Source organism: Tachyglossus aculeatus, chromosome 10 (genome assembly GCF_015852505.1).
Source record: "Tachyglossus aculeatus isolate mTacAcu1 chromosome 10, mTacAcu1.pri, whole genome shotgun sequence".
NCBI classification, from domain to species: domain Eukaryota; kingdom Metazoa; phylum Chordata; class Mammalia; order Monotremata; family Tachyglossidae; genus Tachyglossus; species Tachyglossus aculeatus.
Genome location: NC_052075.1, coordinates 53,529,811 through 53,543,184, shown reverse-complemented (window position 1 = coordinate 53,543,184; position 13,374 = coordinate 53,529,811). Strand labels below are relative to the sequence as shown.

Below are 13,374 nucleotides of genomic sequence, written 5' to 3'. Positions count from 1 at the left end.
CACACACACACACACAAGCACGCCCCGGCATACAGACGGACACACACAAAGATGCACTAGGTGACAAACACACGGGGACACCTCCCTGACACATGAACACACACTGATATGCACCCGGGGACGCACACAGTGACACCATTTAGCCCTCTCTCTCTCCTCACACACACACACACACACACACACACACACACTACACACGCAGCGGCGCACCCACGGACCCATACAGCGATGCACTCGGTGACAAACACACGGGGACGCCTCCCTGATGGACACACACTGATATACACCTGGGGATGCACTCGGTGACACCTTTACGCCGGCTATCACCCACAGACCCGCACCGGCGAACACATCGACACGTATGGAGATGCGCTGGGTGACAAACACATGGGGAGACTTCTCTGACACATGGACCCACATTGATACACCGGGGGATGAATAAGGTGACACCATTTGGCCCACTATCACCCATAAACACATACATACACACACACACACACACGTTGCCCCATTCACCCTGTCATAATTACCCCAGTACCTACACCCTGGTAGCCTCGAACGCGCGTTCTCACACACTCGCTCTGGTCCACCCCAGGAAGGGTGTTATTCTGGGGAAATCCTGAACTGCCCGATCTCAGAGGGGGGGCCTCGGGAGGGACCCTCCTCCCCCCAACTCTCCCAGCTGGGGCTGGAGCCTGGTCTTTCCACCTTCCAGGCGCCGGCCGGGAGTCAGCGGAGTCGGGCAGCTGAGACTCAGAGATCTGGAGGAACGAACAGGTGGGTGGGAGGACCCGAGGCGGAGCGGGTCAGGGGCCATGGTCGCTCACCTCCACTCGGGGTCTGAGCAGAAATGGGCCTTCTCGCCCCCAAGATGCTCATCAGAGCCCCCCCCACACACACACACACAGACACACACACGGCCGCCAGGCACTGTCCCTCCCGTCTCCCCCGTCTCCCGGCCTCCCTTTCCCGGCACGTCAGCCCCCCGCCCCCCGCCCGCCTGTCAGTCCCGGTAATGAATGCGCGCTCGGGGCCCCGGGCCCTCTCGGCCTCGTTCATCACTGCCAACGCTGCCCTCCTCTCTCCTCCCGTCCCCTCTCTCCTTCCTCTTTCCTCCCCCGCCCGGTGAGCAGGGCCCGGCCCCGCCTCAGCCACTAATTGTCCGATTGAGATGTCGATTTGTCTAGGGGGCGGGCAGGGCGGGGGAATCCCGGGCAGAATCCCGGGCTCGGGCTCCCGGCTCGGTCCGGCCCAGCGCTGCTGAGTTAGGGCCAAAGGCCGAACGGGAAGGCGTCCCCGGGCCGTAGTTCTTCCTGTCCCGCCATCGACCCCCGGCCCACGTCCTCCCCCGGGCCTGGAATGCCCTCCCTCTGCCCATCCGCCAAGCTAGCTCTCTTCCTCCCTTCAAGGCCCTACTGAGAGCTCATCTCCTCCAGGAGGCCTTCCCACACTGAGCCCCTTCCTTCCTCTCCCCCTCTCCATCCCCCTCCTTCCCTTCCCCACAGCACCTGTATATATGTATATATGTTTGTACATATTTGTTACTCTATTTATTTATTTTACTTGTACCTATCCTATTTATTTTATTTTGTTAGTATGTTTGGTTCTGTTCTCTGTCTCCCCCTTCTAGACTGTGAGCCCACTGTTGGGTAGGGACTGTCTCTATATGTTACCAGCTTGGACTTCCCAAGCGCTTAGTACAGTGCTCTGCACACAGTAAGCGCTCAATAAATACGATTGATTGATTGATTGATTGATCCCTCCTCCCGGCAGGGGGCGACCCGACCAGCAGTCCCGGCCTTCCCCCGCAGGGGGCGCCCCGGCCGGTAGTTCGTCCTCTTCCCGACAGGGGGCGTCCCGGCCCGCAGTCCCGGCCTTCCCCCGCAGGGGGCCCCAGACCCCCCGGTTCCCCGGGCGGCGCTCGGTGAGTGACGGGCGGCCCGGTGATTATGCGGGGCGGGGAGGGGGGGGGGGCGGCGCCGCGGGCGGCAGCGTTGACCCTTCACATTTCCGATCCACCGGGACCCTCATCCATCCGAAGCTGCTCTTTGTCTGGCCGCCTAATTGCCGGCGGACAGGATGGATGGTGGGACCGACAGCCGCGGAATCCCTAATAAAGGCCGCGGCCGCCGGGGAGGGAGGGATGGGGGAGGAGAGAGAGAGAGAGAGAGAGAGAGAGAGAGAGAGAGAGAGAGAGAGAGAGAGAGAGAGAGAGAGAGAGAGAGAGAGAGAGAGAGAGAGAGAGAGAGAGAGAGAGAGAGAGAGAGAGAGAGAGAGAGAGAGAGAGAGAGAGAGAGAGAGAGAGAGAGAGAGAGAGAGAGAGAGAGAGAGAGAGAGAGAGAGAGAGAGAGAGAGAGAGAGAGAGAGAGAGAGAGAGAGAGAGAGAGAGAGAGAGAGAGAGAGAGAGAGAGAGAGAGAGAGAGAGAGGAGAGAAGAGAGAAGAGAGAGAAGAGAGAGAGAAGAATCGGAAGGAAGGAAGGATGGGTGGACAAGGCCGCGGTCGGCCAGCCGCAAGGCCAGTCAAGGGGGCGCGTGGTTGGATCTCTCTCTCTCTCTCCTCACACACACACATACACACTCAGCGGCACACCCACGGACCCATACAGAGATGCACTCATCATCAATCGTATTTATTGAGCGCTTACTATGTGCAGAGCACTGTACTAAGCGCTTGCAATGCACTCGGTGACAAACACACGGGGACACCTCCCTGATGGACACACACTGATATACACCTGGGGATGCACTCGGTGACACCTTTTCGCCGGCTATCACACACAGACCCGCACCGGCGAACACATGGTCTCAGGATGGTCCCTTCTTCCTGCCTCTCCCTACCTCCTGCAGGGGCCCAGCCTGTCCCGCCCCACCCCGGGGCCACAGGGTGTCATCCCCTCCCCATCTCCTTCTAGACTGTGAGCCCAGTGTTGGGTAGGGATTGTCTCTATATGTTGCCAACTTGGACTTCCCAAGCGCTTAGTACAGTGCTCTGCACACAGTAAGCGCTCAATAAATATGATTGATTGATTGATTGATTGATTGATCTCCTTGCCCCACCCCCCTCCAGCCCCTGCATCCCCAGAGAGAGGAAACACCTGATAGCTCCTCGGTTGCCACCCTGAGCCAGAGAGGCGAGTGTGTATGATGTCGGGTGTATGTAGTGCCAGGGTAAGCTGGGATAGCTGGGACAGGTTTTTTTATGTTATTTGTTAAGTGCATACTGTGTGCCAGCCACTAAGCACTGAGGTAGAGACAAGCCAATCGGGTTGGACGCAGTTCACGTCCCTCATGGGGCTCACAATCTTAATCCCCATTTTATAGACGAGGCCCAGAGAAGTGAAGGGACTTGCCTAAGGTCACACAACAGACAAGTGGCAGAGGCAGGATTAGAACCCTAGTCCTCTGACTCTCCGGCCCATTGTGCTCTGTCCACTAGGCCATGCTACTTCTCCCAGGGTGGGCCCAACTTGACTGTAGTGGACAGGGAATGTGTCTACCAACTCTGTTTTATTGTACTCTCCCAAGCACTTGGTCCAGTGCTCTGCACACAGTAAGCACTCAATAAAGACTCCAGATTGATTGACTGATTGACTCGGGTAGAGCACCAGAATCCTGCTCCCTCCACCAGCTGCTGCTTCCCTCCTCCTCCACCTGCTCACCCACAACCACATCCAAGCTCAGCCCTCCAGGGACAACCAAAAGCCCCATTTGGGCTGGGGTGGAACCAGAAAGGGTGGGAAGGCAGTAGCTCACCTCCTTCCTGACTCCGGGCAGTGAGTAGCTGAGGATCAGTATCCGTGGGTGTGAGTGTCTGTGGGCCAGGATGTCAAAATGTGTGTTTGTATCTATAATTCTATTTGCTTATATTGATGCCATTGATGCCTGTTTAGTTGTTTTGATGTCTCTCTCCCCCTTCTAGACTGTGGCCCCATTGTGGGTCGGGATCGTCTCTATTTGTTGCTGAATTGTACTTTCCACGCGCTTAGTACAGTGCTCTGCACACAGTAAGTGCTCAATAAATACGATTGAATGAATGGATGAGGGGGATGATTGTGTCCACCAGCTCTGTTATATTGCCTTCTCCAGAATGCACAAAAAAAGTATTTGTATTTGTTAAGGATTTACTATGTGCCAGGCACTGTATTAAGCCCTGGGATAGATACAAGTTAAGCAAGTTGGACACAGTCCATGTCCCACATGGGGTTTTACAGCCTTAATCCCCATTTTCCTGATAAGGTAACTGACACCCAGAGAAGTGAAGTGATTTGTCCAAGGTCACAGAGCAGTAAGTGGCAGAGCCAGGATTAGAACCCAGATCCTTCTGACTCCATGCTCTATCCATTAGGCCACTCTGCTTCTCACTAAATACTTAGTAGATCCAGTATTTATTATCTCATATCTTGATTATTTTGAGGTTCAAGCAAGCAGTCTCACATGTTTCCCCCATTAGGCTGTAAAATCCTTCAGATCATGTCACTCCCAAGCACGTAGTACAGTGCTCTGCATAAAGTAAACACTCAATAAATACCACTGATTGATCAATTGGATTGTCTTGTATGATGCGTACACATGTACATGAGTGCACATTAGTAAGCACTTAATGAATACCACCATTATTAACATTATTATTTTCCATGTGTGAATGTTTTCCAGGGTGTGTATGTTGTTGTTTAACAGTTCAAGGTGAGTTTTCTTTCCTGAACACTCCCCCGTGTCCCTCCCATCTTTCCTTCACCTCCTAACCCAAGTCTCTCCTTTTCCCTTGGCAGGCATCCAGTCCGTCAGTCAATCGTATTTATTGAGCACTTACTGCATACAGAGCATTATACTAAGTGCTTGGGAGAGTACAGAATCAGCACTCCAGCGCTTGGCACATAGTAAGCGCTGAACAAATACCATCATCATCATTATTATTATATAACAATATTGTACAATATTCCTCCTGCTCAAGACTGTTCCTTCTGTTCAGAGGATCCCAGCCCCACTGGCTGCTAGGTAGAAAAGCGGAATATTGTCTGTCTCCCCCTCTAGACTGTAAGCTCATTATGGGCAGGGGATGCATCTGCTAATTCTGTGCTCTGCAAGTAGTAAGTGCTCAATAAATACTATTAAATGATTGATTGGGTGAGGGGCAGCCTGCTAGCTGGGGAAGGGCGGGGTGTCCAGGCTCTTGGGTCTCTTGTTCCAGCTCTTCTTTCTGCTCCCTGGATATTGGGGGGGTGGGGTGGGGGCAGTCCTTGCCTCTGGGGGAGGCAATACTGGGGCTTGGATAGGGTCTAGGATGGGGACTGGGTGGACTCCACCAGAAGAACCCAGGCTCTGGTTTTGGCTAAAGTAGTAATATTCTCCAAATGGAACCTGTGTCCACTCATTCTCCCTTCCTCCCCCTGGGCCTGGAAAAGGAAGAGGGGGAAAAGGAGAAGGAAGAGGAGGTGGAGGAGAAAGAGGAGGAAAGTGAATCACTTAAGTGGCCACTGAACGAAGCAGTTAGTTCATCGGAGCAGGAAAACTTTCTGAGGATAGATTGGGAGGGCTGTATGCAAACCGTATGCTCATGACATGCGAATCGAGCCTTGTCTCCCCCTAACTCGGCCGGGCTCCCGGATGTGTCCGGTGGAGGGTACATAGGTGGGCCAGACTGGGGGTCCGGGGTGGAGGGGAGGGTTAGGGGCAGCTAGAACTGCTACCCTCCTGCCCCCATGCCTTCTTCTCGGGGCGGGTCAACGGGTCGGGGCTCTTCTTGGGCCGCCTTCCCACCGGGGTCGGGCCTCGGGGTGATCGCTGTGCAGGCTCACTCTTTTAGACTGTGAGCCCACTGTTGGGTAGGGACTGTCTCTATGTGTTGCCAACTTGTACTTCCCAAGCGCTTAGTACAGTGCTCTGCACACAGTAAGCGCTCAATAAATACGATTGATGATGATGATGAAGAAGGCGTCCGAGGCCGCAGCGCCGCCCCCTCCGTCCCCCCGCCCGGCCGCCTGGGTCCCCGGGCTCGGCCATGTGACCTCCGCCCCCGGAGCCGGGGCCGCCCGGGCCTGGGCCGGCCGAGTGACAGCTGCAGAGGAAGCAGGGCCCGAGGAGCTGCCGGCTCCGATCCGGAGCGGGGAAAGAGCAACAGAACATGAATAAATTCATCAAACCCGACCCTCGGCTCCCCCCGCGCCCTCCCGCACTGCCCGCAGGCCTGTCCGTCACCAGCCCCAAGCCCGGGAAACCGGGGGGAGGCGGGCAAGGGGCCGGGGGACCCGGCGGAGGGTGGTGGGGGGAGAAAAGGGGGCCCAAGGACGGGGGAGGAGAGAGGGGAGAGAAAAAGGGGGTCGGGAGGAGGCAGGGGGACTGAGCGGGGAGTTCGGGAAAAAGCGAAACGCTGGAGGGAGGCCGGAGGCGCGGGGACAGTGCGGAAGGAAATTGGGTCTGGTGGGGGGGGGGGGAGAAGGAGAGAGGAAAGGGGAGGGCAGAAGAGAAGGAAGAGGGAGGCACAGGTGAGAGGAGGAGGAAAAAGAAGGGAAGGGGGAGGAAAGAAAGAGAAGGAGGTGGAAAGAGACTCGAGAAAGGAGCAGGGATGGGCCGGGAACAGCGGGGAGTGGGCATGGTGCTGGGGTGGAGGGCGGCGTGTGGGGGGGGCTGGGGGCTGCTCTCTCCGCTCTGCTCCATCCATCATCCCGGCCTGGGGGAGCCTCTCTGGGATTAGACATGCACACGGGTTCGCCACAGCCCCCAGCCCCCCGAGGAAGACAAATGGCCACAAAGACCTTGAATGAAATTTGTATTTATGGTGCGGGGAGCTGTCCCCTCCCCCGCCCGCTTCTCCCGGCATCTCAATCCTCCAGCCCTGCCGCTCCCTGCCCACCCACCCATCCCAGATGCGGGGGGGCGGGGGAAGGAGCAGATGAGTCGTCGCCTCCCCGGGGCATCAAATCTGGCCGGCCTCTCCTCCCTCGATGACCTCCGGTCCCCAAATATCTCCCATCAGTGGAACCCCCGCTCTTCCCCCCCAAAAGACCTCGCTTTCCAATAACCCTGCCTCTCCCAGAGACTCAGGCCACCCTGCCTCAGTTTCCCTAGAGAGAAGTTCTTCCCCATTCGCTCTCTCCCTGGTGGTCGCCCCCAGACACGGAAAACGGGACTCTTTGACAGCCAGGGGATAGAAATGGAGGGATGAAGACAAGGATCGGGGGACCCGGCCCTCCCGCTGCCCGATGCCTACTGCCCACTGCCCAACGCCCTTCCTCAGGCCTTAGCTGCAGCCCCGGCTCCACCGGCGGCGACCCTTGTGGGGGAGGAAGGAAGGCGCCAGGCCCTGACCTCCCTCCTCCCAGCCCAGAACAAGATCTGCTGGTTCATTTTCACATGTTTGCAGGTGAATCTAACCCGGTGTTACTCCCCTCTGTAGCTCCCACCTCCGGTCAGCTCCATGGAGTTAGCCCAGACCGGACCGGTCCCTGCCCTGGCCCACTCAGCCAGCTGCGGGGCTACCAGGCCAGAAGCCCAAGGCTAGGAGGGAGCAGGGTGGGGGCGGGGGGGGGGGAGTTGAGGTGGGAACAATCCCTGAACCTCTCCATTGGGGAACTCAGTGCCAACACACAAATAACTTCACACACAGACACAGATGACACACATACATGAGCGCTCATCATAGGCCCCCATACACGATTTTATACATGGTCTCACACACGGTTTCACACACTATCATTCACAGACGGTTTTTCACATTGTCACACTCACGATTTCACACACTATCATTCCACAGACGGTTTCTCACATTGTCACACTCACGGTTTCAGACAGGATCACTCATACATGGGCACCCACACACGGTCTTACGCATTGTCCTACACACAGTTTCACACCCTGTCACGCACGCGGTTTCTCACCCACTCACACGGTTTCACACACAGGCACCCACGCCACACAGTTTTACACATTGTCATACGCACAGTTTCACACACTGTCACACACACTCGGCTTCAGAGACAGACGCGGTTTCCAAAACAGGCCCCCACACCCGGTTTTACACACCGTCCTGTATACGCGGTTTCCATCACTGTTTGCCACACGCGATTTCACACACAGGAACACACACTAGGGCACGCAAACACGGTTTCACACCCCGTCGCCCATTCAGATACACACACACACACGGTTTCACACCCTGTCGCCCATTCAGATACACACACACACGGTTTCACACCCTGTCGCCCATTCAGATACACACACACACACACACACACACAGAGTTTATCACAGTGTCTCTCTCACACACGCACACACACACACACGGTTTCCTATCCTGTCATCCGCAGAAACACACAGGGCTTCCCACAGGCTCGGTTTCACACACTGTCACACAGAATCACACCAGTAGCACGGTTAGAAATTCTCTCATTCTCTCCCTCTGTCTCCCCCCCGCCCCCCTCTCCGCCCAGAGTTGATGGGCCCCATTGGAGTCCATCCACGGACCCGGGTGACTCCGCCGCTCTCGTCATTTCCATTTCTCCGTCGATCTCTCGTCCCCGTCTTCCCTCCTGTGGCCGGCGGCCTTCCTTCTCCACCTCTCTCGTTCTCCCCTCCGTGTCTCTATTTCTCCGCGCCCGCGTCTCCGTCCCTCCCGATCTCTGTGTGTTGCCGCCTACCCCCGGGGCCGTCTCTCCCTCAATCAATCAATCGTATTTATTGAGCGCTTACTGCGTGCAGAGCACTGTACTAAGCGCTTGGGAAGTACAAGTTGGCAACATGTAGAGACGGTCCCTGCCCAGCGGCGGGCTCACAGTCTAGAAGGGGGAGACCCTTCCTTCCTCTCCCCCTCATCCCCCGCATCTTACCTCCTTCCCTTCCCCACAGCACCTGTATATACGTCTATATGTTCGTACATATTTATTACTCTATTTATTTATTTATTTTACTCGTACCTATCTATTCTATTTATTTTATTTTGTTAGTATGTTTGGCTTTGTTCTCCGTCCCCCCCCTTCTAGACTGTGAGCCCACTGTTGGGTAGGGACTGTCTCTCCATGTTGCCAGCTTGTACTTCTCAAGCGCTCAGTCCAGTGCTCTGCACACAGTAAGCGCTCAATAAATACGATTGATTGATTGATATAGAGACAGTCCCTACCCAACAGTGGGCTCACAGTCTAAAAGGGGGAGACAGAGAACAAAACCGAACATGCTAACAAAATAAAATAAATAGAATAGATATGTACAAGTAAAATAAATAGAGTAATAAATATGTGCAAACATATATACATATCTCTCCCTCGCTCTGTCGCTCCCCGGGGCTGTCTGTGGGTGTCTGCCTGGGCCTCGCCCCGACACCGGCAGCGGGGAGAGGCGTTGGGGCTTCCAGGGAGTGGGGTTTCCGTCCGGACGGGGAATTTTCGAGGGGCGGGGGGGAAGGGGCCCCGGCCGCAGCCCCCGGTCCCCGGTCCCCGGTCCCCCGGTGCCCGGGCCCCGCCCCCTCTCTCTCCGTTCCCGACGACAGGGGTCGCTCCGTCTCCGGCCGCTTATAGCCACAATCGGTCCGCACCGCCGCTCACACCGCCCTCGCCGCCGCCCCGGGAGGCAACCGGGACCGGGAGCGGGGCCAACGCCTGCCTGGCGGCCGGAGCTGGGGGCCCCCCTATGCCGGCCCCGCGCCAGGAGCGCGCCGCCCGCCAAGCAGAGCCCGGGGACCGGAGACCCCCCGCCGGGGGAGCGCGGGACCCGGGCGTCCGGGGCCGGTGAGCAGCCAGCCGTCCGGGGCGGGGCGGGGCGGGGCCCCAGGGGTCCGGGAGCCGCCCCCCGAGGCGCTGGGACTGCGGGGTCCCCAGCCGTCCGGGGCCCCCGGGCCGTGCGCCCCGCGCCGTCCAGGGGGCCGAGACAGCCGGGCCACCGGCCCCCCGCCGCCGCCGGGGGCGGAGCCCGGGTGAGGGCCCCGGGCCCGGCCCCGCCGCCCCCCGCCGGCCCCCCGGAGCGCCCCCCGGGCCCCCCGGGCCCCCCGGCCGCCGCCACCATTGCGCCCAAGAGCGAGGAGGATCTGCTGGCCCTGGCCGCCTCCCGGCTGAGCCGCCGCAAGCGGGTGGCGGGCGCGGCCGTCGGGGTGGCCATGGTGCTGCTGCTGCTGGTGGCCATCCCGCTGCTCGTGCACAGCAGCAGCTCCCGCGGGCCCGCGCGCTACGAGATGCTGGGCCGCTGCCGCATGGTCTGCGACCCGCGCGGCCCCGACGGGGCGCCCGCCGCCTCCGCCGCCCCCTTCCCGCCCGGCGCCAAGGGCGAGGGCGGCCGGCGGGGCAAGGCCGGGCTGCGGGGGCCCCCGGGCCCCCCGGGCCCCCGGGGGCCCCCCGGGGAGCCGGGCCGCCCCGGGCCGCCCGGCCCCGGCGGGCCCGCCGCCCCGCCCTACGCGCCCCGCATCGCCTTCTACGCGGGCCTGCGCCGCCCGCACGAGGGCTACGAGGTGCTGCGCTTCGACGACGTGGTGACCAACGTGGGCAACGCCTACGAGGCGGCCAGCGGCAAGTTCAGCTGCCCGCTGCCCGGGGTCTACTTCTTCGCCTACCACGTGCTCATGCGGGGCGGCGACGGCACCAGCATGTGGGCCGATCTGATGAAGAACGGGCAGGTGAGACCCGGCCCGGGCCCCCGCGCCCGCCCCCTCCTTCCCTCGGTCCCCCCGGGCCGGGCCCGCCAGGCCGGCCCGGCGCTCCTCGCCCTCCTCCGCCGAGACCTCCGCCCCGGTTTCCAACGAAAAGATGGAAACGGCCGAAGCGGAACGGAGGGGCGAGGCGGGGGTCCGTCCCCCTCGAGACCCACCGGCCCGGAGACGGAGCTCAGTCCGCGGGGGACGCTGAGGGCGAGCGAGGGGGGAGAGCTGCGGTGCCACCCGCTCCGAACGCCCCCCCGCCCGGGCCCGCACCTCCCCGCGCCTTCCCTCACCCGGCCGCGCTCGTCCCTTCCGAACCGGCGCCCCCCGTTCCCGCAGGGCGAGGGACCCGCGGAGGGACGCGGGAGGCGGGTGCGGAGAGCGGGGCTTCCCTGCCTCCTTCCCTTCCGACCCGCGAACGGGTCCAAGCTGGAGCGGAGACGCGTTGCCCGGGAGCCCCGGGGGGAGGCCGCCGCCGTCGCCCCGGGACGCTTGTCCCCCGCCCCCCGAGGGGATTTCGATGCATCTCCCGGGGAGGGAGCGCCCAGGGGCCGAGAGGGAGAGAAATCAATCAATCAATCGTATTTACTGCGTGCAGAGCACTGTACTAAGAGAAGCAGCGTGGCTCAGTGGAAAGAGCCCGGGCTTTGGAGTCAGAGGTCATGGGTTCAAATCCACCGTCAGCTGTGTGACTTTGGGCAAGTCACTTCACTTCTCTGTGCCTCGGTTCCCTCATCTGGAAAATGGGGATTAAAACTGTGAGCCCCCTGGGGGACAACCTGATCACCTTGTCACCTCCCCAGCGCTTAGAGCAGTGCTTTGCACATAGTAAGCGCTTAATAAATCTCATCATCATTATTATTATTACTAAGCGCTTGGGAAGTACAAGATGGCAACATATAGAGACTGTCCCTACCCAATAGTGGGCTCACAGTCTAAAAGAAAGGGAAGACGCGGGGAAGCAGGACTGGCGCGGGTCAGTCGGTGCCCGAGAACGCTTCGGCTCCGAGTCCCCCGGTCCTCCTTGGCCTCCTGGTCCCCTTTACCCAGGTCCCCGCGCCCCCGGGCCGAGGGATCCCTTCTCGGGTCCCTCCGGCCGCCGGTTCTCCGGGGCTGGACCTCCCGGGGCTGAGGGGAGGGGAAGGAGGAGAGGAGGCTGCTCCCAATCTGTATTCCGGGCGGCGCGGGCGGTGCGGCCCTGGGGATGGTAAATAGTGATTAGAATAATGATGAATAATTAATGAGTTAATAAGCAGCCCCCGCGGGATGGGAGAAGAAGGGGGAGCGGGCGCGGCTGCGGTGGGAAAAGAAGAGAAAAGGGGCGTCTGGGCCTGTCCCCCCCAGTTGGCGGGAAAACCCAGTGTGTTTGGGTGGGGCCGGGGCAGAAGTCCCTTGCGGACCCCCGTTCGGGGGTTAAGGGACTTCTGCTGTTCAGTGACGGGGGTCGGGACCGGGGGGGGGGCTGCCCCGCCAAGCGCTGGGTTGGAACCCGGCAAGTGAGATTCATTTATTCATTAAACCGTACTGAGCCCTTACTGTGTGCATGGCACTGTACTAAGCGCTCGGAAAGTATAGTACAGCAATAAATAATAATAATATAATAATGATGGCATTTTGGAAGCGCTTACTACGTGTAAAGCACTGTTCTAAGCGCTGGGGAGGTTACAAGGTGATCAGGTTGTCCCACGAGGGACTCGCAGTCTTAATCCCCATTTTACAGATGAGGTAACTGAGGGCCAGAGAAGTGAAGTGACTTGCCCAAAGTCACACAGCTGACAATTGTTATTAATAATAATAATAATAATAATGGCATTTATTAAGCACTTACTATGTGCAAAGCACTGTTCTAAGCGCTGGGGAGGTTACAAGGTGATCGGGTTGTCCCTCGGGGGCTCGCCGTCTTAATCCCCATTTTACAGATGAGGTAACTGAGGCCCAGAGAAGTGAAGTGACTTGCCCAAAGTCACACAGCTGACAATTGGCAGAGTCGGAATTTGAACCCATGACCTCTGACTCCAAAGCCCGGGCTCTTTCCACTGAGCCACGCTGCTTCTCTAATAAAGAGAGACAATCCCTGCTCAGAAGGGGCTTTCAGTCGGGGGAGTGGGGGGAGGGGGGATGAGTGAGATGAGTTGGGGAGGTCGGAGGGGGTCTCCACCCCCCGTGAGATATCCGAACCAGGCTCCCTCTCCTGCCTACAGAGGGGCGACGGGGACGGGGGGCTGGGGCGACGAAGGTCGTGCCCAGAGTCGGGTTGGCTCGAATCCATCCCGCGCCCCCCCCCCCCCCAATCCCTTCCTCCCGGAGTTTCCCCCCGCGGGACCCAGGAGTCCCCCGACCCCCCGACAGGTGCGGGCCAGCGCCATCGCCCAGGACGCGGACCAGAACTACGACTACGCCAGCAACAGCGTCATCCTGCACCTGGACGTGGGGGACGAGGTCTTCATCAAGCTGGACGGCGGCAAAGTCCACGGCGGCAACACCAACAAGTACAGCACCTTCTCCGGCTTCATCATCTACCCGGACTGAGCCCCAGCTCCGGGCCCCGGCCCCCCGCCCCCGACGTTCAGGCGTTTGCCTACCTTTGCCGTCGGGCCTCCCACCTCCCACCGACAGACCAAGCAAGCCCCCCGCTCCCTCACCCAATCGCAGGGAGCACCAAACTTTCCAAGGCCGGTGGGACCCAGCCCTCTGGAGGCCCCGTGGGGAGGAGTCCGTTTCTGGTCGGCATCCTTGGACCCGGGGGACTCGGGGCGAAC

At 59.5% G+C, this 13,374-nt stretch overlaps 1 protein-coding gene across 1 annotated transcript; it reads left to right on the top strand.

Moving 5' to 3' along the window:
* Positions 1–10,081: 10,081 nt before the first annotated feature.
* Positions 10,082–13,144, top strand: C1QL4 (complement C1q like 4). Its single transcript, XM_038753290.1, has 2 exons — positions 10,082–10,594; positions 12,965–13,144. The coding sequence occupies exons 1-2, from the start codon at positions 10,082–10,084 to the stop codon at positions 13,142–13,144; spliced, it is 693 nt and encodes a 230-aa protein (XP_038609218.1).
* Positions 13,145–13,374: the final 230 nt, after the last annotated feature.